We start from the raw sequence: 27,221 nt of genomic DNA on the forward strand, positions 1-27,221 counted from the left end.
TCTGCTCAATACAGCTACTTTATTTCCAAGTTACTCTCGAGTTTCAAAACAAAATAACATTTCCTAAAAATTCAAAGCAGTCAGAGTGGTTTCTCCAGTCCCTTCCAACAGACTCTGCCTATTTGCATTTCCTTTTCAAGGTACGTCAGTGAACAGAGGCAGCCCAGTGGAAGACAGACTCAGTATAACATGACCCCAGCGAATGAAATATATAATTAGTGGTTTCTGCCCTAGGCCCTTGCTGAAGGCACAGGATCTTGGGTTGTCAGTTAAGTATGTGGCCACTTCACACTTCAGAATTACAGTCCAGCCTTTAATCTGGCTGCTTGCTGAAGCATGTCAACATGCCTTTCAAGCCTTTGATACAATGAGGAAGTGGCTCTCATTACAGCACTTGTGGAAAAGCAAGGGCTTAGGTAATCCCTGCAGGTTTCCAATGCAGAATATTTGAACACGAGAGATATGTTTGCACAGGGAATCTGTGCACAGGCAAAGCGCCAAACATCCCCTGCTTTTGTTTCCTAGTGGCAATAAATGGTTGAAGTCCCTGAGATGCTCCTAGAAATTTGGTTATCTATCCAATTCACACTTCCCAAAATGGTGCATCTATCCTTCAAATTTCTGATATCTGAATTTTGCAATGCATTTTCCCATCAAAAAAATGTGCACAAAATGCATATATCAGTGAAAACAACAGGTGAAAATAATATTAGGGTAAATTGCTTGCAAAAATGTGTATATTAAGAGAAATGTGCACTTAAGTGCTGACCAATGTCCACAAGGACTTCCAAATATATCACTAAGTGATGCAGATATGAACTTAAGGACTGGAAAAACTAGAAACTGAAACCAATAGATTTATCCATGCCTAGATACTCCAAGAGATAGCCATCTAGGTTGGAATTGCAGAAGTTTTCAAGCATAGGGCACATACAATTGCATAATGGAGAAGTACTTCCTCTGTTACTGAAATAGTCACATTCGGGGGTAGCCTTCATCCAGAAATGAAATATCTGTGGAATGGAATGTAACTTTGCTAGTCAAACTTCCAAATGCCCCCAACTCTATCTCCTTCACTCATCACAGGCATTTCTTACAGAGAAAGCAGCTCAAAAGCTCACATCTAAGTTCTGTAGTAAAAGAAATATGCAAAGAAGTAACTGGTGTGTGTGTGTTGATGAATGGGCCATAGGGTCTGAGGCAGGATGGCTCCAAATTTCAGTCTCTGGGCTACAATAGCAGGAGTTCCCTGTCTACTGTCCTCAGTGACCAACTTCCTACTGGGCTTCCTATAGGCATCCGACTGGTCATTGTGGAAAATAAGATTCTGGACTAGGGCTCTTCTTAGGTTCTTAGGATCTACATATGTTTATCAAAAAGAAGTTCTGACTGCTTAGGAAATGAATATAAGTGGGTGTGGAATCTGCATTAGTTGTGGGTGAGAGGGGGGAGATTAGGAGAGGAACAAGTCCATAGTGTTATCCGATAGCAGAAACATATAATCAGAGCAGTGATGTGGTACAGCTCTTTCTGGGCTGAACTATTTCAGATGACAGGTGGGTACTGCATAGTTGAGTGTTCTGCCATATGAAACAGCTCCCCAGACATACAAAGCTAGAGCCTTCCTCCTTGATATAACAGTTTCGTTTATCCAGGGAGTTTGTTATCTGGAGAACTCACACAGGCAGTGCAAAACAGAACTGCCCAGCAAAAGCTGCACTCCATGCCTGCTCTGTGTGTTTCAGCTCTAACACCTATAATCAAATTCCTCCTACTGATTTCAGCATTTCATCAAATTGCGCTAACTTTTCTAGGTAAGAGAGCATAAGGTTTATAATTTCACTGAAATTTGTTTCCTAGGTGATGCTGTTTCAAGGCTCTGAGTGTCCTTTAGAAGCAAACTACCCTCATTGGCAGGGCAGCAGAGTGTTGCATTCTGGTTTTTTTTCAAGGATTCTGGTCGCTGGGATCGCACTTCAGCATAATTTTTATCCCAAGCCCCTTCTTGGTGGCCTCAAAAGCCTCCATAGCTTTTTCCAAAGGAAAGCGATGTGTCACCAGTGGTTGGACGTTCACTTTTTTTGACGCAAGCATAGCAATTGCCATAGGCCACCTGCAAGAAAAGAGAAGGAAGGTATTTGCAAAAGCACCAAGTTTCATGTAGCCTCTTGCGAAAAAAATGGAGAGACAGAAGGACAGCAGCAGCTGGTAGTGTCAAGCACCAGGACCAGCTAAACATGCCATGCCATTGAATTCCCTGTTGCCTCGATGGTTTACTTGTTTTAATTTTATTCATTCTACAAAAACTTCTATAAGAATAAATAAAAAAAATCCTTCCAGTAGCACCTTTAAGACCAACTAAGTTAGTTCTTGGTATGAGCTTTCGTGTGCAAGCACACTTCTTCAGATACACTGAAACAGAAGTTGCCAGATCCTTCTATATAGTGAGAAGGTGGGGAGGGGTATTACTCAGAAGGGTGGTGGGAATGGGAGATTGGCAGATAGCTGGGATGAGCCTGCTGACGACTCTTAACGACTGTATTAAGAGTCGTCAGCAGGCTCATCCCAGCTATCTGCCAATCTCCCATTCCCACCACCCTTCTGAGTAATACCCCTCCCCACCTTCTCACTATATAGAAGGATCTGGCAACTTCTGTTTCAGTGTATCTGAAGAAGTGTGCTTGCACACGAAAGCTCATACCAAGAACTAACTTAGTTGGTCTTAAAGGTGCTACTGGAAGGATTTTTTTTTATTTTGACTATGGCAGACCAACACGGCTACCTATCTGTTTCTATAAGAATGTTCTGCTCAGGAATTCTAAGAGACCAAAAAAGACAATGCAGTATTCAAAGGCTGAGCCAGCCATCTTGATTCAGAATGGTGTTCAGTTGTATCCAATCAGAGATGAAAACCTCCTCCCTGATCTCAGGAACCATCATGCAGAATTTGGTGACTACATCTAAAGAGGTGTTGAAATGCACAGCCAACGGACAACTTTCCAAAATGGAAAGTAGGAACATAGTTTGGTTTCTATGGAGACATCTTAATGTCAGAGGGTCAAGTGATTAATTGTAAGAAGCAAAGGCATTCTCTAACAACAGTTCACTTCATTTTTAAAGTCACTAGCTGGTTCACTATTTTCTCCTCCTCCTTTTTAACTTTGTAAGCTCAGGCACTAGATTGAATGCCTTTATAGGTGTTACCATATTTTTTTCACATTGAGCTGCATGCCACATTTGTATTAGCATTGTACAATGAATTATGTTTGGTTCCTATTCAAACTTATCTTCTCATTTGCTTCCTGCTCACACCACCATGATAAAAGAGCTACAGGAGGCATGTTTCTTTAGTTATGAGATTTGTTTGATGAACTAACTCCTCTCTGTTGTTCGCAGTTATAAACTGAGCAGACTCCTGTGGCTCTGGAATGCCAACTTTTATAAAACTGCATCCATTACTTTCACTACAGTGGTACCTCGGGTTAAGTACTTAATTCGTTCTGGAGGTCTGTTCTTAACCTGAAACTGTTCTTATCCTGAAGCACCACTTTAGCTAATGGGGCCTCCTGCTGCCACCGGAGCACGATTTCTGTTCTCATCCTGAAGCAAAGTTCTTAACCCGAGGTACTATTTCTGGGTTAGCGGAGTTTGTAACCTGAAGCGTATGTAACCCGAGGTACCACTGTACTTGTCTCCTGAGTTTTCATTCACATTTTTTTAAGGTTATGCTCTAGTGTGACTCTGGTTCCCCAATACAGCATTAATTACAAACGCTGCGTTCGCCCATCCATTATTTGTCTGCAAATCCCCAACCACAAAATGTTTTATATATGTATGGAAGCAAGCGATGTTGCATGTAAGAATAGATAGAAGAATGAACTATAAATTAGGAGGAAATGACAATGAAAACATGGTGAGCTAGCTATTGACACAAACAAACTTTGCACCACAGTTCTGAGCGCTATGAAAAAAACCTTTCATCAGCCTTTCCTGCTCTTCAAAAGTGCATGTTTTATCACTATGAGGACCCACCACAAAAGGAACGGGAAAACCACACTTACAGATTGTACCCTAACTGCTTCCATGACTAACCCCCCCCCCCACAAAAACCTAATGTGTAGAAATGCCCTTAAAGAAATAGTTTCAAATAATGAAAATAAAACACGTAGCAATTTCTTCTTCTCTAAGCTCCTCTAGATCATTTTTTTAAATTACAGTTTTCCAAATATAAAGACATTCCAATAGAATGCACGCTCCTCATCACAGATTTGTGACAGCTATAAACCAGGGGTGGGGAAGCCATGACCCCCTAGATCCTGTTGGACTCTGTCATTCCCAGCCAGCAGGGCCAATGGGGAGGGATGATGGAAGCTGCAGTTGAACAAGTTCTGGGAGGCCCCAGACTCCAAGCCCATCTGCAAACTATAAAGTTGCACCCAGTTTTAACTCTGTGCTGTGGATAAGATCCTCATTTTCTTCTCTCCCAGCACTCTGGGCCAAATGCTTAGGGAGACACTGGAGATATGCAAGCCTATCTCATGTGTAGCTGTTAAAGAACAGCTGATAGTGAGGGGAACAACTTACAAATGGGGAAACAGCACAGAGGGAAATGGTTAAAACTCTCCTTCCCGTGAATGCGCTCCTGATCAAAATTCAAGCACTTTCCCCAGTGGCTGTTTAAATAACAACAACAACAACCAGAAGACTCTTTTACAAATGTCCAACGCCTTGGCCCTCTGTTGCTCACTGGAGGGATAAGGGTGGCTCTAAATCTCTTATACAGATTTCACTGGCTAGCCCTATCTGAACTCGCACTGACACTGCTTAAATATTCTGCAAAGCATTTTATGTGCTACATATTCATCCTTATGTGAGGCTCTGTGTCAAAATCTATCTTTTACAAATGAGGCAAATTAAAAAAAGGAATGGAAATGTTTTGAAGATTATATGTTAAAATATTGTTCTAAGAAAGATATGCTAATATGCCTAGAATAAAAATGTAAAGTATATCTATGATTTGGAAAAGAGAAGAGATAAAAGAAATACAAAGAATGATACATTTGGAGAATGCAAAGATAAAGGTGGAAATAGAGATTCAAAGAAGTTGAATTGTGGCGGAGGGAAGCTGTGGGTGGATGGGTGGAGTATTATATAATAAGTATGTAATATTTGCTTTCAGTGTTTTTGGATTGTTTTCAATCTTTTTTTCTTTCTGTGTTGTTGTTGTTGTTGTTTTGCTGTACCACTTACTTAACCAAAATAAATAAATAAAATTGGGGGGAGGGGAAAAATTGAGGCATTCCCTTTTCCCTCCTTGCATCAGTTAAAAAAACCACCATCTGTATCTCTAGAAAATACTCACGTATTGCAGTATCGAAATACCCCTCGGATGTCTACTTCCCGCACAGCAGCATTCACAATGGGCAACGTGACCATCTCAGGTCCTAGCCCCACCAGAACCAGAGTCCCTCCAGAACGTGTTGCCTGAAGACAAAAGGAGAGACCCAAAATAAATGCGCATCTCCAATCGAGGATGACATGAGAGGACTCTTTCCGTCTACTTGGGGAGAACTCTTTCTAGCCTTGCAAACTGGGACAAAGTCCGAGGTGAGGATCTTAGGGCAGCTTCGTCGGTGCAAACTAGCTTGTAAGAGAAACAGCAGCAGACGATGCATGCAAAAATCTCACCTAACCTCAGGAGGTTGGGGTCCCCTGGAGAAGGGCCCTTTTTGAAGTTCTTAAATGACAGTGCTGTAAACAAAAAATTGCCCTTTTCCCTTATGGGGTATCCAAGAGCCCATATAGAGTCCTTACATAGGTTCCCTATTAGTAGAAGAGAATAACAGAGGCCAACCAGAGAATATTGAGAAGCAAAGCAGCTAGTAAGCTTGATGTTTATTGATCTGTTGCAACAGGGTGCTCCCCTCACCCGCAGGAGAGAAGGAGGAACCCAGAAAAATGGCCCGCGAGGCCTTATAAAGACTTTTGAAATTGCCACCCTGTAGATCAAGACCACCCCGAGAAACATCATACATACATCACAGAAGGGGTGTAACCTAAGACCACCCCTCAGATACATCATACCTACATCACAGAAAAGGCGGTCTAAACAGAAATTTGAATGTTGTTTTTCTCCTGTCCTTGTTTATCTCCTGTCTGGCAGGTTACTTGATTGGATTGCCTGGGGAGCCCGGCCAGTCTTTTGTAATGATAAATACTTAGTTCCTGGGCCAGGTCACAGGCTTACACCCTATTCAAACACAGACATACCCTTAAGACAGGATTTGTGAAGGAAAAGACAATGGGGAGGCTTTCCAACTTTGACCTCGCAGAGAAAACATTTGCTCAGTTTAGGAATCAAAATGGCTTCAGGTCGGTCTTCCTGTGCTGATCTATGTATGTGCGGTTATGTACATTACCATATATCTAAGACCTCGAAATTCCTATCACAACAGGCAGCTTCATCACAGACAATACATTTGTCAGATGCTGTTATAAAGATCTCTCTGTCAGGAAAAAGCACCAAGGCAAAAGCCAGCTCCAGATGGCTGGAATGCAAAACAGTGCAGATGTACTGTTGGAGAAAAGGTGGAGCCTATTCTCTGTACTGAGCACCGGATGTTAGCTCAGTGTGTCATCTGACCTGTGCTGGAAGTACAGGGGAGGAGTTGTGACTCTTCTGATGGAGTCTGAAGGGAACAGTCACATTTCTATGTAATGTTGAGTGACAGGAATAAAACATGTAGAAAGGACTCCTGTCTGTCTTTCTTCCCCTCCCTGGGGGAGTGCAGGGAGGGAGAGAAGGAGGAGGGTGTGTCCTGCTCACGTTTGAGGAGGATCGCCGGTTTGTTTACCTAGCCTGCCGGGAGTCGCAGACGGACGGTAAACAACAGTATCTCGCTCAATTGCCTCGGGGGAGGCCAGGTACCTCTGCCTGTGGGCTGATGATACTTACATATGGTAGCAGAGGATGGTTGCGGTTCGTCGGACATCTGCATCAGAGGCTGGTGGATTGTCCTCCTCTGCTCCAAGGAGGGAGAAAAGCGTCTGAGAAAAGCCAGAGGCTCAACAGACAGCTGGTGGAAAGAAGAAGTGTTTTCCAAGCAATGGAGTTCAAGGTATGATGCTGCATTTCGGGCTAAAAGTGTGAACGCAGTTGGATTAATTCACTGGTTCACAGGGAGCTGCGTCTTGGAAAAATACAGCTCCGGGAGAAGAGGCCTGCATTCCACAAATTCTTGTGGTTAAGATAAGATGTCCTATTCAAATGCATTGTTGCTAGGTAACGGAAAGTTGGAAAGTTACTGGCAGAGGGGCTGGACTGTGAGCCTGGGAAAGCGAAACAAAGCCACAGAATGTTTTGGCTACAAAGTTTACGTGCCCTTGGAAGGGACTTTTCAATAGCAGCCTGAGTTTAGCTGCCAGGTGCAAAAGACCGTAAACAACTTGCAGTTTTGCCTGCATGAGAAAGGGAAAAAACAACTGTTGGATTTTACAGTTTGTTTGACAGTGTGAGCTGGAGGCTTGGCTTCAAGATGGATGCCAAGAAAGGGGGAGGTTTGCCTTGCCCACCTCCCTTAACCAATGACAATTATTCATCTTGGTCTGTAAAGATGAAGGCCCTGCTGCAGAATCAGGGGTTTTTTGATGTAATTGAAAACCCCATCCCTGCAGCACCAACCAGAGGTTGGGAGTCACGGAACGTGAGGGCCAGGACTGCTATAATTCTGTGTGTCTCAGATGATCAGTTGGTGCATGTTCAGCATTTAGAAAATGCGAAAGAGGTTTGGGACACGCTGCGTACAACGCATCAGAGAGATGCTGGTTCTTCAGCGTTGCTGTATTTTGAGAAATTGACCAATCTGAGACTTGCGCCTGATGGAGATGTTCAAGCGCACCTAACAGAAATGAAGTTTCTGCGTCAACAGATGGTGGAACGCAATTTCCGTCTTCAGGAGGAAGTGTTTTGCTTCATGATGATAAACAGCCTTAGCCGCACCTACAAGGTTGTTGCCAGTCAGCTTGGTTCCCTACCGGCCGCGCAGCTGACCGCGGAGAGAGTTTGTGCTGTGGTCCTGAATGAACACGACAGACTTGCTGCACTGGAAGAAAAGGACAGGGGGAGGGAAGAACAGAGTTCTAATTCCCCCACTGATGATGCTACTGGGAAGCATGGAGTAGCATTGAGTGCTGTCCGATGCTACAATTATGGACAGACTGGGCATCTACAGCGAAACTGTAAGAAGCCGCGCCAGTCAAGAGGAGCAAAGAGCAGCTCTACGAAGCCTGAGGCGTCAGGCAAAAGCCGTTCCAAGTGCCAGGTGAAACCTGCAAAGGCTATGATGGCGAAAGGAACCACGCCAGATGTTGGGAACTCATTCATAATTGACACGCACGCGACGGTTCATATGTGCCCGCACAGACAACTGTTTTCGACGTTGAAGAAGCAAAGCTTCACTGTGAAACAGGCCAACGGTCAAGAGCTGGAAGCGACTGGAATTGGGACTGTGTATCTTGAGAGTCTGAACTTGACTATAAGTGATGTTTACCTGGTTCCAGAACTGAGATTTAATCTGCTGAGCGTGTCGCAGATTGCAAAGAAAGGACTGAAACTGTCCTATGATGCTAAAAGCTGCAAGATCTACAAAGATGGAGAACTGTTTCTTACTGCCAAAGAGAAAGATGGACTGTATTTGTTGACTTTTGATCAAAGTGATTACATGAAATGTAATTCTTCTGATTCTAACGAAATCTCTCTTGCAGGTATGACCAGTGTGAGCACCAAGACCAAGAAGGTCGACAGAGCATTTCAGCGGGTGTATGCTGATGTGATTGGTCCTCTAGAACCATCTAGAGGCAGTGCACGATTTTACCTTGTGTGTGTGGATTGTTTCACTAATTATTCTTGGGTTTATATGATGGAGAAACCGCAAGAAACTTTAGAAAAGTTTCAGGAGTTTTGTGACAAGGTTAAAAGTATGCATGATGCTAACATTGATTGTCTTTTCACAGATGAGAAGCAAATTTTTCTGTTACAGAAGTTTCAGAAGTTCCTGGATGGAAAAGGGATAGACCACAAAGTGGCAGTTTCGACCGAAGCGTGGAACAGGGGGGTCTGTGTTAGAGTGAACAAAGAATTGCAAAAGGGGATGAATGCGCAATTGCTGAGTTCACATTTGCCACATGAATATTGGGCCGAATCGCTAGCGTCCTATCTTCATGTGTGGTTGAGAAAAGTCTCAACAGAGTTGGGATGTTCTCCTTTTGAGAAGCTGTTCAATAGAAAACCTTCTGTTGCCTATTTCAAGGTTTTCGGGTCTCATGTGAGAACAGAAGCTCCAGGTGGAGTAAAGAATGCCAGAGGCATTTTTGTGGGTTATGAAAAGGGTCTCTACAGAGTAATTTTGTCTGAATCTGGTCAGGTGATTCTCACAAAGTTCCTAGAGAGTGCTCCAGAGCAAGAGCGGGTTGTAAAACACACATTTCCCACAGGAAACGATGATGATGATGATTTTTCTGATGTCACAGATTACAGTGGTACTGATGATGATGACAGTGATAGCTCAGAGAGTTCAGTTGTAACAGTCATTGAGAGGAAATCTCACACAATGGATAGACCTTCACAGGTGAAGGAAGAACCACTGATTGCTACTGGTTCTCAACAGAGTCCAGAAGCTGAACCAGTGATCAGCACCTCATACGCAGGTCTGAGAGAGTTACAAAGGGTGTACCACCAAACAGGTACTCAAAAGAGTTTGCTAACTTAGCTGTTGCGTGTGTTGCTATTGTTAACAACTCAAAGCAGGTTGAAGCAGTGTCTAAGTCAGAGACAAAGACACAACAGAGGGTAGCTAGCCAAGGTAATGCAGAAGCACTCATTCCTTGGAAGCCAGACAACCAGAGAGGTACACTGGTGAAACCAGTGGTGGGGAGTTCCAAGGGTGGAACTGAAACAACAGGGGACTGTTATATGTATAACAACTGTTTGTTCTCTTCTCTGGATCATGTTTTGCCAATTGATGCTTTTGGGGGAGGATGTCAGGAAAAAGCACCAAGGCAAAAGCCAGCTCCAGATGGCTGGAATGCAAAACAGTGCAGATGTACTGTTGGAGAAAAGGTGGAGCCTATTCTCTGTACTGAGCACCGGATGTTAGCTCAGTGTGTCATCTGACCTGTGCTGGAAGTACAGGGGAGGAGTTGTGACTCTTCTGATGGAGTCTGAAGGGAACAGTCACATTTCTATGTAATGTTGAGTGACAGGAATAAAACATGTAGAAAGGACTCCTGTCTGTCTTTCTTCCCCTCCCTGGGGGAGTGCAGGGAGGGAGAGAAGGAGGAGGGTGTGTCCTGCTCACGTTTGAGGAGGATCGCCGGTTTGTTTACCTAGCCTGCCGGGAGTCGCAGACGGACGGTAAACAACAGTATCTCGCTCAATTGCCTCGGGGGAGGCCAGGTACCTCTGCCTGTGGGCTGATGATACTTACACTCTCAGCATAAAAAGGATAATTTCCATGTGTGTTTTCTCTCATTTCCTCCAACAGCAATAATCTCCACATTGCAAGGAAAAATTAATGCCGGTGAGCTAAGAGAGACTCACATATATTCCCGTCTGGATAGCGGCCTGGGCTCCGGTGCATTCCACCGTGATGTCAGGCATGCAACCAAGCGCTTGTTCCACCAGGTGGGCCACCTCCTCTGGGCTCTCACTCTTTATCTGGACTGCGAAATCAGCCCCAATTTCCTTAGCCTTTTCAAGGCGGGGAGCTGATAAATCTTTAGGGGGGTTGGAAAGACAAATAACAAAAACAATGGCAAGGATAGCATCAGAGCAGCATGCAGGTAACTGTGGATGTGCACACCCCATACATTTAAAGCACATAGGTAAAGGGACCCCTGACCATTAAGTCCAGTCATGAACGACTCTGGGGATGCATAACTCATCTCGCTTTACAGGCTGAGGGAGCCGGCGTTTGTCCACTTCCACAGACAGTTTTTCCAGGTCATGTAGCCAGCATGACTAAGCTGCTTCTGGCAAAACCAGAGCAGCGCATGGAAACGCCGTTTACCTTCCCGCTGGATGGGTACCTATTTATCTACTTGCACTTTGACATGCTTTTGAACTGCTAGGTTGGCAGGAGCTAGGACCGAACAACGGGAGCTCACCCCGTTGCAGGGATTCGAACCACCGACCTTTTGATCGGCAAGCCCAAGTGGCACAGTGGTTTAACCCACAGCGCCACCCATGTCCCTTTAAAGCACATGCCTTCCCCCAAAGGAACTGGGAACTATAATTTGTTAAGGGTGCTGAGAGTTGTAGGTCTGTATTCTGGGTTTCTGAAATAAGCCTTTGGTTTTTGAAGCTGGGTGAATCTTGGAAGTGGGTGAAGCGAGAGATAGGACTGCATATATAACTTGGACGTATGCAATGTGAAATGTGGCTGCGGCTTCTTATTCCCCCTGTTCCTTATCCTTTGGGTTGAGCAATTATTAACAAAACCCAGAGTACAGAATCAAATCTGCTGATAAATTGTTCTTATCTTGTGCATATTTGAGCTTTGTACTGAAACATCATCTCACCTTTTGCTTTACAAGGTATTTTGACCCTACCTGCATTTTCACCCCCACCCCACATGGGTTAATATATTTGCCAGCTTTGGATAATATTCAATGCATCTGACAAAGATGATAAGAACAACCTTCCTCAGTCAGGGAATAGGCCCACCTAATCCAGAACCCTTTTCCCACCAATGGTCGACCTTTTTTAAAGAACCACAAGACTTCTTGTAGTTGAGGCTTCAACCAAGACTTCAAATCAGTGAACTTCAATTTCATTGTTCTGCATGGGACAATGACAATAAAGATATCATATCGTATTTCTGAGCTTCCTGCTCTCTCCTCATGAAACCAAGAACACCAAGGAATTCTGCAAGAATAATCTGCAGGAATCCTGAAAAATGCTAATTGCTGCTAACTGGTCCTAGTTTGTAAATTATTATTCTGGGAGTTTGACTCTTCATGTGTAGATGAGACTGGCCACTGGCTTGCCTGATTCTGGTGATATGCACGAGTAGAAAATATTGAGATAACACCAAAGTTTTAATCAAACACTTTTGCTTTTTCCACAGTCTCTGAGAACTGGGCCTAACTGTCAAGGGGCAGTTAAGCACATTACACTTCATTTTTTCCTGGCACTTGCCTTGACAACCCTAGTACTTAACGCCATGTAAACCCAGGGGACCAAAGTGAGTGTCATTACGGCACAAGGTGTCAAAGAGTTGGAAAATCTAACTTACCTGTTATCACCACTTGTGCAGCCCCCATTGCCTTAGCAATAAGCAAAGACACAAGTCCAATAGGTCCTGGAAGATGAGCAAAAGAAAAAATCAGGAAGTGTTCTACTACCCTTTGACATTTGTTTCCAGGTTGGTTTACAAGATGAAGAGCTTTCCTAATACATATTTTCCTAAGGATGTTGTCACGCTGCAGTTTGTGAGACTGCCAACAGGAGGCGCTGCAAACTGCACCCTGACAACAAACTGGGCCATTGCAACAGCACTGGGGGATGAAGAGGAGGGACTCAGGTGGGCGGGCAACCCAGGTCAGCAAGCAGAGGTTTGTCGAGGTCTATGGGGTGATTTTGGTGTGGAGTATGGGGAGAGATGGCTTTGGTGAGGAGCAAACATGGGTGGCTTGGGCAAGGGGGTTGCGGTAGTTGGGGTTAGCAAGCAAGAAAATCATGGGCGCAGCCATTAGCAAAACAAGAAAAATGGAATATAATTTTAAAGCACAATCCAAGGGTAGGGCCTTTTCTGTTGTGGAATGCCTTGCCATGTGAATCTATGAGGCCTCATCTCTATATTGCTTCAGGTAGTTGGTGAAGACCTGGCTCTTTTAAAATTCCTTCACTTAAGGCTGTCACTAGTTCAGTTCTTTGTTTACCCTGTGCTGCTGGAATTGTTTGATCTGCTGGATATAGTTACATTATTTCTTTGATTGTAGGAAGGGATCTTTGAGGATGGTATTTGGTTTTATTGCTTTTAATACTATCTTATGTTAAGAATGGGATGCGAGTGGAGCTGTGGGTTAAACCACAGAGCCTAGGACTTGCCGATCAGAAGGTCAGCAGTTTGAATCCCTGCGACAGGGTGAGCTCCCGTTGTTCGGTCCCTGCTCCTGCCCACCTAGCAGTTCGAAACCACGTCAAAGTGCAAGTAGATAAATAGGTACCGCTCCGGTAGGAAGGTAAACGGTGTTTCCTTGCGCTGCTCTGGTTTTCCAGAAGCAGCTTAGTCATGCTGGCCACATGACCACATGTACGCGAGCTCCCTCAGCCAGTAAAGCGAGATGAGTGTCGCAACCCCAGAGTCGGCCACGACTGGACCTAATGGTCAGGGGTCCCTTTACTTTTATGTTAAGAATAAGTGCATAAAGCAGCAATAATACAGCAGCTGAAATAGTTTAAAAGGCCTGGGAGAATAAAAAGCTCTTTGTCTAGGGAAAATATACAGTAGTGTTAGGTACCCAGTGAGCCTCTGTGGGACGTCAAGATGGAGCACCACAAGCCAGAAGGCTTAATCCCTAATTGCCACATACCTTAAGCCCATGGTATAGAGATTGAAGAGGCCCAAAAAATATGGAAGTAGAGGTTTTGGGGTAAACTCTAGATATCATTTGGGTACATTTGAGTATTTAAGCAGCAATGCTAACCATGTTTATTCAGAAGTAAGTTGAGTGAAGACAATAGGTGTCATGGACTGGATGCACAGGGGTGGTGGGAGGCGACAGGTGGGAAACCCCCAAGGTAAGAAGGCTCAGAGCCCAGGGATTGGTGGTGGGACAACTATGAGTGGTCAGAGGGAGAGGACTGGGAGGAGGAGGTGACAGGAGCTGAAGAGGTGAGAGGGTTTAGTGAGCAGGAAGAGTCTGTGGCAGACAGAAATCAGAAACAGAGGCAGAAGCTGAAGCTAAAGCAGGCGAGGGGGTCAGGGCTAAGGGGCAGAGATGAGTCCAGATGGTGAAGAGGCATGCGTGTCTCCCCCTCCTGCTGAGAGGAGGTCCCCTTCCCCCAGCCTCCCAGAAACAGGAGAGGCATGAAGAGGAGAAGTTAGTGTCACACAGGTGAAATCTCATAGATTGCTTGGGAAAAACTCTGGAGAGGAGGGGACTTAGGCAGGGAGCTTCAGTCTCACCAACCGCTTCAAGGCGGCAAGACCTACTGGAGATGAGTTGCTGTGCTCACTAGGTCTGGCCTCCTGAGTCAACTTTGCTTCCTTGAATAAAGAGTTAACTTCACTGACACAATGTGATTTATTGCTGACCTGCTCCTGGCACTAGGATTTATACTTGGGTAAGTGGGTTTAGGACTACAACCTAAGATTAGTTTATATGCAGATCATATTGCACTTTTGTGCAAGGTCCCGTAAACAACTTTGGGAAACTTCCAAATCTTTTTAAGGAATTCAGTGCAATCTCTAGTTGCAACATAATTTTACAAAGGCTGAAACAAAGGGTTTTAATATGGATAAAATAAAAAAGGAAAGCGAACAAAATGTTAGTCAGTTCCATGGTGGGACTCTCCAGTTACATATTTAGGGATCTGGACTGCGCAAAATGTTGAAAATCTGATTGTATTTAATCACAATGTATTTATGTAGGCAGTTAAGGAAGATGTTATGCAACTGGCATATCTGAGTATTTCCAGGACTGGGAAAATTTCAGCTCTAAAAATGAGTACTACCGAAAAAATATTATTTCTGTTTTGGCATGTTCCTTCTAAAATAATCACCAGCTGGATTCTCTGGACCAGCCCAAGGGTAGTCCGACATAAAGCACATTGCAATAGTTGAGTCTTCATGACTTGTTATGAAAAAGCTGTTTCCCGACTTGCAACATATCCCCATGTGAGCCTCATGCACTGCCCACTGGTCTCAGAAATGGCTACTTAGCTTGGAAAAACAAAGAACAGCAAAACAGGGTATTCCATACCAGCACCACAAATTAAGACCTTGCTTCCCAGAGTCACTCCGGCTCTTCGGCAGGCGTGGATTCCCACAGAAAGAGGTTCGATGAGGGCACCTTCCTCATAGGTCACATTGTCTGGAAGTCTGCAGCAAGACAAGGCAGAGAAACATGTCACACACAAAAATCAGAATGGTAATGGAAGAAAGTTATGATCTACCGCAGTGGTTCGCAACTGATGGTCCGTGGACCCCGGTGGGTCTGCATAACCCACCCAGGGGGTTGGCGGCCCCCCTGTAAAGTGTCTTAAGCATCCCATGGCAGGGAAGGGCAGGAGCCTGGTGTCGGGATTGTGGCCCCTGGATCTGGGGGAAGGGCTGCTCAGCTCAGTCACCTTTGGTAGATGGGGGCTGCTATCTCTCCTGCCATGGCTGCAGCCCCTCCTGCAGTGGCCTTGGGGCCACGTGGGAAAAGTGAGCAGGTGGGTCGCTCCTAGAAGGTACCTTTCATACTGGCACACAGCTTGGCTTTTCGAAAACAGGCAGTCAGCAGTACTTGGCTAACTGGGAACCACTGATCTACTGAATCAGAAACACCAGTAGAGAGGCAGATTCCAGAATAACAAATTTCCTCCCAAGTCCATTTAGACCCGGTCAAAGTTCCCACCTCTGCTTTGAAATGTCATCCTATAATAACTTGGATTTGGCCTATGAACCTTAGAACTGCTGAAGCATAGCTGTTAAGTGTCTAAAGAAAGAGCAAAATTCCTTACTGCAAATTTTGACAAACGCATTGCTTGTGACCTCCCAAGTTGACCAGTGGGCCTTGAAATTCACAAGTTAGTCTACTCATCTAAGGAGGGCAGAGTTGTTGGGGGTTTTCTGGTCCCTTCAACACTGGCTAAAGCTTTGTTTTTCTGAGGAAGGAGGTGAGAAGCCGTTGGGTAAGAATCCATTATCCTCCCATACATTACCAGCTGTTAGAGGCTCTAGGAACTGCCGCCCTGAGAGGGGCACAGGGGTCTCCTAATGGTTTTCAGCACCCTTAAGAAACTACTTTGGGGGAAGCCATGACTGTTTAAAGTAGCACAATACTGCTTTCAATGTATAGTACAGATGGGGCCTGAGTAAGATTAGCATAGTACCATATTTTGGGATTCCTTTACTCTAGAACTCATGATAAATATTTAGAAGACATAACTGAACTAATACAAAAATGTGTATCTATGACTGAAGACCCTTGGCAAAGAAAGGGGAACAGAAAGCCGCCACCCCCCAAAAAAGTATATTCGTGAGAACACTGTATTTTCAGCATTTATATAAATGGGATTCTCTGCATAATCCCAAAACACACAGTGCCCACCATAATTAGTAATGGTCTTGTTGAGTTGCTTCAAGTCTAAAGTGCAACATTTAAAAGAATGATCTGTCAGATATCAATGAGAGGGGCCATAAAAGCTGATAGGAATTCTTAAATATCACCTGAATTAGAACTAAAAACAAGAAAGCACCTGCAAAAATCACACTCAATTTTCCCTATTCACTTGTTAGGTTAAGATACTGTTTCCCATTTTATTTGTCACCCCAGTCATGGTATTGTATAGTCTAGATATGCAAGATCAAGACTTCCGGACCAGCAGACTTCTGGACTTCAAGATCAACAATAACAATTTGCGCAAAACCACACTCAGTGGAGAAAATCCCTTTGGCTAGCATGTGTTCCCATAACAGGTATTTGCAACTAACTTGTAGCAAAAGTTTGCATCGTGCTTGTAATAGCGGCACAGGTTCCCATCATCAGGAGGAGTTGCACAGAAGAAGATGCTTGGAGACAGGTTGTATCGGCCAGTTTTGCAGAATTCATCTGTTTCTCGGGGAACTCCAGGCTCAATAGCCACTCGGTCACCTGGGACACATCAAGGATGCAACAAGATAAGAGACTGGACTAATTGTCATGTAAAGAGGTGACCTGTGTCTTGGAATCAGAGATCAGACTGCAACGGCCTCGGTCCAGTATATCTGAAGGAGCGTCTCCACCCCCATCGTTCTACCCGGACACTGAGGTCCAGCGCCAAGGGCCTTCTGGCGGTTCCCTCACTGCGAGAAGCTAAGTTACAGGGAGCCAGGCAGAGAGCCTTCTCGGTAGTGGCGCCCTCCCTGTGGAATGCCCTCCCACCAGATGTCAAAGAGAACAACAACTACCAGACTTTTAGAAGACATCTGAAGGCAGCCCTGTTTAGGGAAGCTTTTAATGTTTGATGTTTTAGAGTATTTTAATATTTTTTTGGAAGCCACCCAGAGTGGCTGGGGAAGCCCAGCGGGGCGGGGTATAACTAATAAATTATTATTATTATTATTATTATTATTATTATTATTATTATTAGTATAGCACAAAATATATCAAAACATACTAGGAAATCACATTTTCAAACAATGCAGCTTAACATCCTAGCATCCGTAGGTGAACTCCAAGCCATTTTCACACATATTATCTCAGTAAAACTTCCAATAGCCCCTGTGCCAGGACCATCACAGTGGTACCTCTGGTTATGAATTTAATTCATTCCAGAGGTCCGTTCTTAAGCTGAAACAGTTCTTATCCTGAGGCGAGCTTTAGCTAATGGGGCCTCCCGCTGAGAGCACACCTCTGACGCATGATTTCCATTCACATCCTGGGGCAAAGTTCACAACCAGGAGCAGCTACTTCCGGGTTAGCGGCGCTCGTAACCTGAAGCATTCGTAACCAGAAGTGTTCGAAACCAGAGGTACAACTGTACCTTTATATTTCAGGTGATGTGGCTTAGATAATAATCGAATTATTATCTTAAGGTCACCTAGTGAGTACATGGTACAAGTCAGTGAGATTTTAAGTGAGCACAGGGATGGGGAACTGATCACGCTCCAGATGTTGTTGGACTCCAACTTGCATTGGTGAACGTGGCCAATGGTCAAGGTAGATGAGAGTTGTAGTTCATCAACATCTGGAGGGCTATATGTTCTCCATTGTAATACTAAAACATTCAAATCAGGTTTCCATCAGTTCCAAACTCAGGTGGCAGATGTCTGACAAAGAGTTTCCTTTGAGGATTTCTGACATTTCATCCAAACACAAAAGTTTAGGATCAGAACTTTCCTTCTCCTAAATGGGCTACCTTCCCAGGTTGACAAGCCTCACCTGCCCCTTACTTCCCACTACAGCATGTGCAGAAACCGCCTTCTTGACCGTTGGACCCACTATTGGCCTCGTCTGCTCAATCTGACAGAGCCTGTTTTCGCATGCAGGGAAAGTCCCTAACTCACTGAAGGTCTGAGACCCATCAACTACCCTCACATGGTTCAACTGGCCAATCAAAGCCGTTTCCAGGAGCCATAGGTGAGAGCTGAGTGCAGGGTGGGGACCAAAGGTGGACAAATGACCCCAGGAGGAGTATGACATGTCCCCCACCAGAGGTCCTACCTCTTCCCTAACACCACATGCACCCCACAAAAGACATCAATATATCTTAGAGATCTCACCAGCCATCAAAAGGAGGTATGTAATCACCATGGTCACTTTGATCTGTGGATGAAGGTCTGTTTATGGTGCCACAAGCACCACATTGCATGCTGGGATTTGGTCATGTGCTTGTAGTGCTGTGGCACCATTCCTCTGGAATTCTTTTCCATTAGAAGTGAAGGCCCAACATAGTCGTGCTTTCAATGTTCCATTTTTTTCCTATCTCTCTAGTCTCCCTAAATTCACTGGTTTTATTTCTGAAGTTTTAAATGCTTATTGCTTTTTATGTCTTAATACTGTTTTTTATTTTATGGAATATGTTTTATATTCTGTTCTCCACTTTTTATGCTTTTTTATTGTTTGGCTGTACTGTACTTTGTATTCTTGTACAACACGGTCTGGTGGAGTTGCTTTTTACATGAGATTATAAGGTGCTTTGTGGAGGAAGTGTGGTATACATGTTTAAATAAAATAAAAATGAATGAATAAATGAAGGCCCCTGCTCACCTGTCTTTAATTTGGTCACTGCGGACCCCACTTTGACAACTGTTCCTGAAGCCTCATGGCCCAGCACTATGGGGTTCTTCACAACAAAATCCCCAATTCGTCCATGTGTCCAATAATGGACATCAGAGCCACAAATCCCTACAGAATGCATCTTCAAAAGCACCTCTGGGAGAGAAGAGACAAATCAGAGAGTGAAATCTCCTCAGGGAAAATCTCTTATCTGCAATGCAAATACACCAATATCAAGAAAACAGTGGACAGCTTGAAAATCACTTGGCTTTTCAATATTTGTGTTTCTAGTTATTTTCTAAGTGGAAATGTCTGGAATACTGACATTTCTTTTCTGGTTTCTTGCCAGAAGGCTCCTAGAATGTTTCAAAGATGTAATATCTAGTGCAGGCAGGTTTGAGTCATGGCCAGTTGACAGCCGTTGCCTAGATTACCTGTTTTCCATCTCACATTACCTGCTGATTCATGTATGCCCATCAATCTACAGTGGTGCCTCGCAAGACGAAATTAATCCGTTCCGCGAGTGTCTTCGTCTAGCAGTTTTTTCGTCTTGCGAAGCAACCCTATTAGCGGCTTAACGGATTAGCGCTATTAGCGGTTTAGCGGCTATTAAAGGCTTAAAGGCTTAGCGGATTAGCTGCTAAAAGGCTATTAAAGGCTTAGCGGCTTAGATAAAGGGGGGGGGAAGCGAAAAAAAAATCTCAAGACTCACAAGACATTTTCGTCTTGCGAAGCAAGCCCATAGGGAAATTCGTCCTGCGAAGCAACTCAAAAACGGAAAACCCTTTCGTCTAGCGGGTTTTCCGTCTTGCGAGGCATTCGTCTTGCGGGGCACCACTGTACCTGCTTGCTATTTTGTATCTGTTACGAGTGGTTAAGAGTTACCATTTTCTGGAGGAAAGACTTATTTCTTCAGAAGTGCTGAGTTGTCCAATGAGCAGAATGCAAAATTCACCAGGCACATTTTAAGTGGCTATTGGTCACTTGTGACCAAATGAAGGTGACTGGACACCAGGATGGTGCCCGACATCTCCATGTCTGCTGAATGCCTGGGGATCCTTGGATTTTGCCTATTTTCATACAGTAACAACACATCCTTTGGAATTCTATCAGTGATATTGTATCTGGACAATCAGAACGAATTTCAGGAACCAAAAAGTCTCTGGTTTATCTGCAAATCTCACTGCATTTCAGAGATGTACATGTTTTGCTGAATTACTTGTACATTGAACAGAAATTTCAGAATCAAATTTACTTGAGATGTTAATTGGAATTCACCTCTGGGCCATTATTTGGGTCTTGTGTGCACCTACGGTGAGCCAAATGCACTGGGCTTCAACGCTGGGAGGAGAAGTCCTTCATTTCCATACAACAATGGGTTAATGATCTGTACTCCCTACCTTGAGTTGAGCTGGCGGTGAATCAACATAAGCACAAAGGAGAGAAATATGAGAACATTTCACTAGCTTTTCTTGAGACTTACGCATGAAGTCATAGGAAGCAACCCAGCATATCTGTATTACCAACTCAAAACACATGAATCCACGACTCCCCTTTCTATGCTGACTTTCTGGCTTTTCGTTTGCCTGATACTTTGGCTGCATTGTTTGAGAACTGTAAGAAAACAGCTTCTGTTAAATGCAGTAGCACTGCTGAGCAGAGGTGTGAGGAAGGGTAACAAAAGAGAGCAGAGGCAAAGAGCAAAGTCCATCTGCTGCAAAAGCTGCACTTGCTCATAATCGCCTAACGTTTATACTGCACAGACCTCATTGGTTCACACCTGCGTAAGCCACTAGAGGCCTCTGTGCTGATGCATTTGGAGGGGTTTAGACCGGGGTCTCCCTTTCATCATCCTCCATCTTAAAAATTAGGACCCACTTCACTCTAGACAGATGTCAATCCTATTTGTAGTCTGGCTACTTCCATCAACCATCCTGCTCCATTTGTTAGAATGTGGTGCTGATGGTGCCAAGGTTGCAGGTTCGATCCCCATATGGGACAGCTGCATTGCAGGGAGTTGGACTAGATGATTCTCAGGGTCTCTTCCAACTCTACAATTCTATGCATCTATGAATCTAATTTTCTGCCACTGACACTGCTCTTCTTGCCTTCCGCTGCCTGCTATGTCTTGCCTGTTCCTGCTTGGCTCTCAGCCAAATGAACCTTCACTCTTGAACCTCATATTAGTGAATAACCAAAAACAAGGCTTTCTCCGTTAACTCAAGTAATTCTGAATAGGACCTTTGGCCTTTCATAAAACATTCCCTTGATTTGTGCGCTAAACACATGGACAGCCATAGCAAACATACATAAACATATATATAACTCAGGCCACTCATTCCACACCCCCCCATGAGACAGTACAGAAATGGCAGCATCTAACTAACCCCTGCAGGGACGTGGGTGGCGCTGTGGGTTAAACCACAGAGCCTAGGACTTGCCGATCAGAAGGTCGGCGGTTCGAATCCCCGTGACGGTCCCTGCTCCTGCCAACCTAGCAGTTCAAAAGCACAACAAAGTGCAAGTAGATAAATAGGTACCGCTCCGGTGGGAAGGTAAACGACGTTTCTGTGCGCTGCTCTGGTTCGCCAGAAGCAGCTTAGTCATGCTCGCCACATGACCCGGAAGCTGTACGCCGGCTCCCTCAGCCAATAAAGCGAGATGAGCGCCACAACCCCAGAGTTGGCCACGACTGGACCTAATGGTCAGGAGTCCCTTTACCTTTACTTTAACTAACCCCTGCGGTAGGTGAACCTTTATTCCAATGCACAAGCAGCAGAATATGTGAAATGGAGACATGTGAAAGATACAACAGCTGGTTCTTTGGCTGCAGAAATTGCAAGGTGCTTTCTCCTCCTAGCCAGAGATATCTACTGCAAGCTTCTGAGCGCTCCATCTTTCATGTGTCAATTTAGAGAAAGAACAACTTACAAAATTGGCACTGGAGTGGGAGCCGGGGGTGGGGTCACATTTCCCCTGAATATTATGACTGTTTATGCCTTGAAGAGTTAGCTAAGAATTGAAATGGTTACCATTATGCCTTTCACTGAACCAACTGTATTGCTAAGGCAATAAATTAGCCTTCAGTGGAGGTTGAAGATTTAATCTGAATACTCAAGGAGCCTGACTTTATTTTGCACCAACATAGTGATGATTCATCTGACAAGAGGTATAAAATATGTTTTGTTAAAACAAATCACAAGCTGAATGACAGCTAGCCTAAACAGACCTACCGTTGGGACCTGGTTCAGGTACTGGCCGGTTTTCCTGCAAGGAAACAAAGGAGACAACATTCAGCTTTCTTGAAAACTTTCTGTTGCTTCCTCTAGGTCTAGGATTATATTGAAGGCTGGTTCAGGTCGCTTACTATAGTAAATTTCTCACCATCCTAAAGGCCAACAGTGCTTGGCTTATACTGGAAGAACACTATTCAGAGGTAGAAAACTGGGAATAAAACAAATAGAGGTATTTGAGCCACTTGTGGGTTGAAATATGAGCAACTTCTTCCAATTGCTGTGAAGCTGAGTCTACAAGGACTGTGCTTGCCCACAACTTAGATGAATTGACTGGGTAGTGCTAATGAATCCAGAGGGGATGAACTTATTACATTGCTGGACATACGAGCACCTGCTTGAATCTAATCAGAATTAAATCCTACCAAGTTCAACTGATTTTTTTTAAAAAAACTATTAAGTTAGGATTAATGGGTTAATTCAGAATTGGAATACAAAAGAGGGAGGTATGAGGAGGTCCGGGAAACAAGTAAATGTAAGAGAAGCGATGAAAAGATGGAATTGTTTTTAACTGTTTTTTCTTTTTTGTATTTTGTATTTTTCCTTTTTTTATTGTTATTTTTCTTATTAATGTAATCTTTTTCTTTTGAAATTTTAATAAATATCATTTAAAAAAAAAGGATTAATGGGTTAATTCAGACTGCAACCTTAACCTTCCTAGCCTGATGTAAGATTTTGCCCAGTTGCTTCCCAATAATTTTTACACAGGGAAATAAGACATGTCAATATATCAGAACGAAAGCTATAAAAACTCCTGGTAAAAATGGTAAAGTTCTTAACATGAGCAGAAAGGTTGTAGGTTTCCTTCCAAGTCAATTCTGATTCTGCACCACTTTAATTCTGAGAAGAAATGTTCAAACATTTAGCACTTTCAATGAAGACTCAAGTAGGATTGCCTTCTGCCCTCATTGCAACAAGCTTTTTGAACACTCTACATGCAATGTTCAAATTGAAAAGCTTCAGAGAAAGTACACTCACGGGGCAATCCTATGCATGTCAATTCAGAATTAAGCCCCAGTGAGTTCCATAGGACGAGATGGTTGGACAGTGTTCTCGAAGCTACGAACATGAGTTTGACCAAACTGTGGGAGGCAGTGGAAGACAGGAGTGCCTGGCATGCTCTGGTCCATGGGGTCACAACGAGTTGGACATGACTAAACAAGAGTTCCATAGGACTGCAAACTCAGTCTTCACCATTTAAAGAAAAGTGAGTAATAAGTAAAAGGAAAGTGTGATGAAATACCTAAAACTGCTGTAGGGATGCAGTGGAGCAAGCAAGTAAGTCTTTAATGTTTAGCCAGTGAGCAAACATAATATTGGTTGTGGGTGAGGGATACATGTCCAAGATGACAAAATCTCAACTGGTGGCTTCCAGCTTAACAATTCTGCTGGCACGAGGACTTTTAGCTACATGATAGAATCTCCCTGCCTGCTCATCTCCCTGCGCACCCTGTAAATCAGCTCTGGGTGGGGTGGGGGGGTGTTAAATGAACCTTTAGAACAGAATGAGGGGTCACATGAGGAGGGGAGAGGAGGAGGAAGTTCCACTGTACAGCTAAAAGTTCTTTTTGCTAGAGCTACCACCCAAATAGCTAATCATCTGATTTTAGCCTGCTCTTAAAAAAATGTGATCCTAGCATTAAGAAACCAGAAACATTTGCTCGCACCAAGACGGCGCCCTTACTCCAAATAGGTCACATCCAACCATAGTTGTTATGCATATGGCTTCTCCCAAAGCATCCTGAGGGGTAAACTAAAGTTCCAAGGATGCTTTGGGGGACAACATATGCTTTAAATGTATGGTGCTTAAACTCATCATTACCTATCTGCTGTGAGGAAAGCATCATTCCATAGCTACAGAGAAAATGCTAATAGTTCACTATCAGCCTTGTGACTAAACTCCAGTGGTCAATCTTCCTTTCTTATCAGAATTCAAGACATCAGAGAGGTTAAGGTTGATTAAAATTCCACAGTAGCAGCCAAAGTTCTTGCAAGGAAAGCAGCACACAGAAAATGAGAAAAGAACAGTACAACAGCTTACGATACTTCACAGCAGTAGCTTAAAACACAGCAAGGTCATTCCCCACCTGTTACCTTTCAAGCCACATTTGCACAGCTCTGAACACATCAGAGAGGGGTCAGGGATGTATTTACCCAACGCGCATGACCTTTTTTGTTTCCCTGCCCCAGCAACCCACCCACTCTCGGATTGCCCATTCATAAAGCTGTCACATGTGCATGCATGCTCATTTGCGCATGTGCAATGACTTGTCTCAAATGTGCACAAATACAAAGTGAATGCAGCTTAAGTTTTCTAGTTGGACTGTAGATGGTTTAAGAAGAAAAAAACCACATAAAACAAAAGTATTTGTCAAGAAACTACAGGATCGCTATGAATTGTGGCTAATGTATGTACGTAGCGTCAAGAATGAGCTGTGAGAATGCAATGGATGTGGACATATCCATAGAGCAAGAGTGGTTGGTGGCAACTGCCTTCATTCCCTGTTCATGGCTTCCCAGAATCATCTAGTCAGCTTCTATGGGGTGAAGGATTCTGAACCAAATTGACCTTCATTTTGATCCAGCTAGGTGCTCATGTTCCATCCCAAGTTGATCAACAGCACAAGATTTATTTATCTGCATGCATTTGTATACCACCTTGCTCCCAGCTTGGAACCCAAGGTGATATCCATGTGGTTCCCAGGCACTCACCAGACCCAGACCTGCTTAGCTTCAGCAAGATGGTGGCCTCATGTGTCACACACTGGAGCTATCAAGGTTTGGGTCATACTACGTAACTAATGAGCACATGCTGTGTACCCATAAAGAGAGAAAAAGATCAGTGTTCACAAGCTGGGTAAAGGCAGGCTGTCTATGCAGTGTGCGCATTAATCTGCCATGCATCAAGGAACTCCCTTGCCCTGAACTGCAAAGGAGTTTTTGCAGCTATATTATCCTAGGCACACTTACCGTATTTTTCGCTCTATAAGATGCACTTTTTCCCTTCTAAAGAGTAAGGGAAAATGTGTGTGTGTCTTATGGAGCGAATGCAGGCTGCACGGCTAAGCCAAAAGCGAAAACAGGGAGACGGAGTGCCCCCCGCTGCTCTGCGGAGGCTTCAAAGGCTGTCCCCGAAGCCAGAACAGCAAGAGGCTATCCCAGAAGCCAGATCCCTCTTGCTGTTCTGGCTTCTGGGGTTCAGAATTTGTTCTTCTTGTTTCCTCCCCCCCAAACTAGGTGCATCTTATCGTCTGGTGCGTCCTATAGGGCGAAAAATACAGTACCTGGGATCAAATGCCACTAAACAGCACAGGACTCACTTATGAGTAAATGCTCCATTTTTTGCAAGTGGCATGGAATGCCCAATTCTATGCACATTTATTCAGAAGTAAGACCCACAGCATTAGACTGGGTTCTTCTCTAGGAGAAGCTGTCACTCAGCACTACAAGCACATGTTTTGAATGGAAATAGTCCCTGGTGAAACCTCAAGGAAGCAGTGGGAAAGACCCCCTTCTGAAGACAAGGGAGAGCTGCTGCCATCAATAGGAGACAATACAAACAGACCAATAATCCTACACTTGAGTATTTTTTTAAAGCCCTATCCTACTCATGCTGACTCAGAAATAAAACGTTCTGCTGAATTCAAGGGGCCTCCCAAGGGCAGGATTGCTTCCCGATGCTGCAAGCATACACCTGCTTACTCGAACGTCACCCTCGCTGTGCTCACCGGGGCTTACTCCCGGGTAAGCGCGCACAGTCCTTTCTCAAAGCATTCTGGGTATTGTAGTTCGTGAAGCCTCGCAAAGCCATTGCAAGTCCGGGAGGGGCAAACTACACTACCCAGAGTCATTTGAGGGAAAAGCTGCGTTTAAATAAGGCCGCCGCGGCTGCACCGCTCTCGCTCCAAGGGCGAGCTGGGGGCAAGTTTGCAACCGGGCGACAGCGGGGCCACACACGCAGGCACGGCTCGAAAGGAAAAACCGAGCAAAGCCGGAAGGCCCGGCCTTTTTGCAAGGCGCTTTTGCAACGTGCATGCACGAGGGCGGCTGAGGCTGCAGCCCCGGGCAAAAGTAAACCGCGACCAGCCGCCCCCCTCCCCGAGTTGGAGGCCGCCATGCAACGCCCGCGCGCCCCCGCCCCGCCCGAGGCCGCTTCTCCCTGAGGGAAAACGGCCCGTTAAAGTCCAGCGGGGCCGTACCAGGCGCAAGTCGCCGGCCTTGTGCACCACCACCGACAGGTTCGCGCCGTCGGCTCCCTTCGCCGCCATCGCTGCGCGCTTCGCTGTCCGCTGAGGTGACGCGCCTCCAAATGCTGCCGCTGCAGCCGCTTCGCCTCCTCAGCAGCCGGCCGCTTCTCGCCGCCCTCCGTTTGGTCGGGGAACTTGGTCCTTTGTGGGCGGCGAGGAGCGGGAGAGCTCGGACTTCGCCCCTCGCGGCCGGGCCCCGGCTCAGTGGAGCGGGGAGCTGTGGCGCGACGCCGCCTTGCCCCTCTCTCGACCTGTGAGGCCTGCATGCGCTAGCCTCGTGGTGCTTATCTAGGGCACGTTGCCTGCTGTGTGTTGCGCGTGTTGTTTGCTTGCGCAAAAAAGGGGGTGCTCACACAAAACCCCACACAGACTTAGAAGAATAGAAGAATATTCCATTCTTCGAAGAATAGAAGCATAACCCCACCCCGCTCACCATTCCTCTTTCCCCCTCTTTACTTTCTAACCTAATACTGCATGCAACACCTAATGACTCACAACAAAAGAAACTGATCTTGAAAAAAGAGACAGTTTATTTTTGTAAACGACGAAATCTTTATATATATAAGGAGGCTGGGAGAAGACGTTGCTCCTCTGCGCAGCTCCAAGCATCCCTCTTCTTGCATTGTTTTCACCAGGTGCCTGCAGCGTTCAGTCAGTAATTCCCTGGCTGCTGAACAAGCTCAGTCCTCTTTTTGGGGGTGGGGGTGGGATT

General features: G+C 44.8%; 1 protein-coding gene across 2 annotated transcripts; it reads right to left on the reverse strand.

Moving 5' to 3' along the window:
• SORD (sorbitol dehydrogenase) lies at positions 1-26,764 on the reverse strand. 2 transcript variants are annotated; one of them, XM_080980505.1, is made up of 9 exons: positions 26,462-26,764; positions 22,203-22,236; positions 18,961-19,125; positions 16,704-16,863; positions 14,986-15,104; positions 12,294-12,359; positions 10,598-10,773; positions 5,363-5,484; positions 1-2,113 (listed from the first exon to the last, which is right to left on the reverse strand). In XM_080980505.1, exons 1-9 carry the CDS (start codon positions 26,528-26,530, stop codon positions 1,948-1,950), a joined length of 1,077 nt encoding a protein of 358 aa, XP_080836631.1. In that variant the 5' UTR covers positions 26,531-26,764; the 3' UTR covers positions 1-1,947. The 2 variants fall into 2 exon arrangements, with proteins under 2 accessions (XP_080836631.1, XP_080836632.1); XM_080980506.1 differs by lacking the exon at positions 26,462-26,764 and adding an exon at positions 20,248-20,380.
• Between the last annotated feature and the right edge of the window lie 457 nt (positions 26,765-27,221).

This window comes from Podarcis pityusensis, assembly GCF_964106645.2.
Source record: "Podarcis pityusensis genome assembly, chromosome: 14".
Classification (NCBI taxonomy): Eukaryota; Metazoa; Chordata; class Lepidosauria; order Squamata; family Lacertidae; genus Podarcis; species Podarcis pityusensis.

Bases quoted from the DNA above. Each gene is read 5' to 3' on its own strand.
- SORD (XM_080980505.1), bottom strand. From the start codon at position 26,530: ATGGCGGCGAAGGGAGCCGACGGCGCGAACCTGTCGGTGGTGGTGCAC. The intron at 22,237-26,461 runs GTACGGCCCCGC...GTTTCCTTGCAG, and splicing joins AGGCCGGCGACTTGCGCCTG to GAAAACCGGCCAGTACCTGA. The intron at 15,105-16,703 runs GTTAGTTGCAAA...GTCTTGCTGCAG, and splicing joins GATGCAAACTTTTGCTACAA to ACTTCCAGACAATGTGACCT.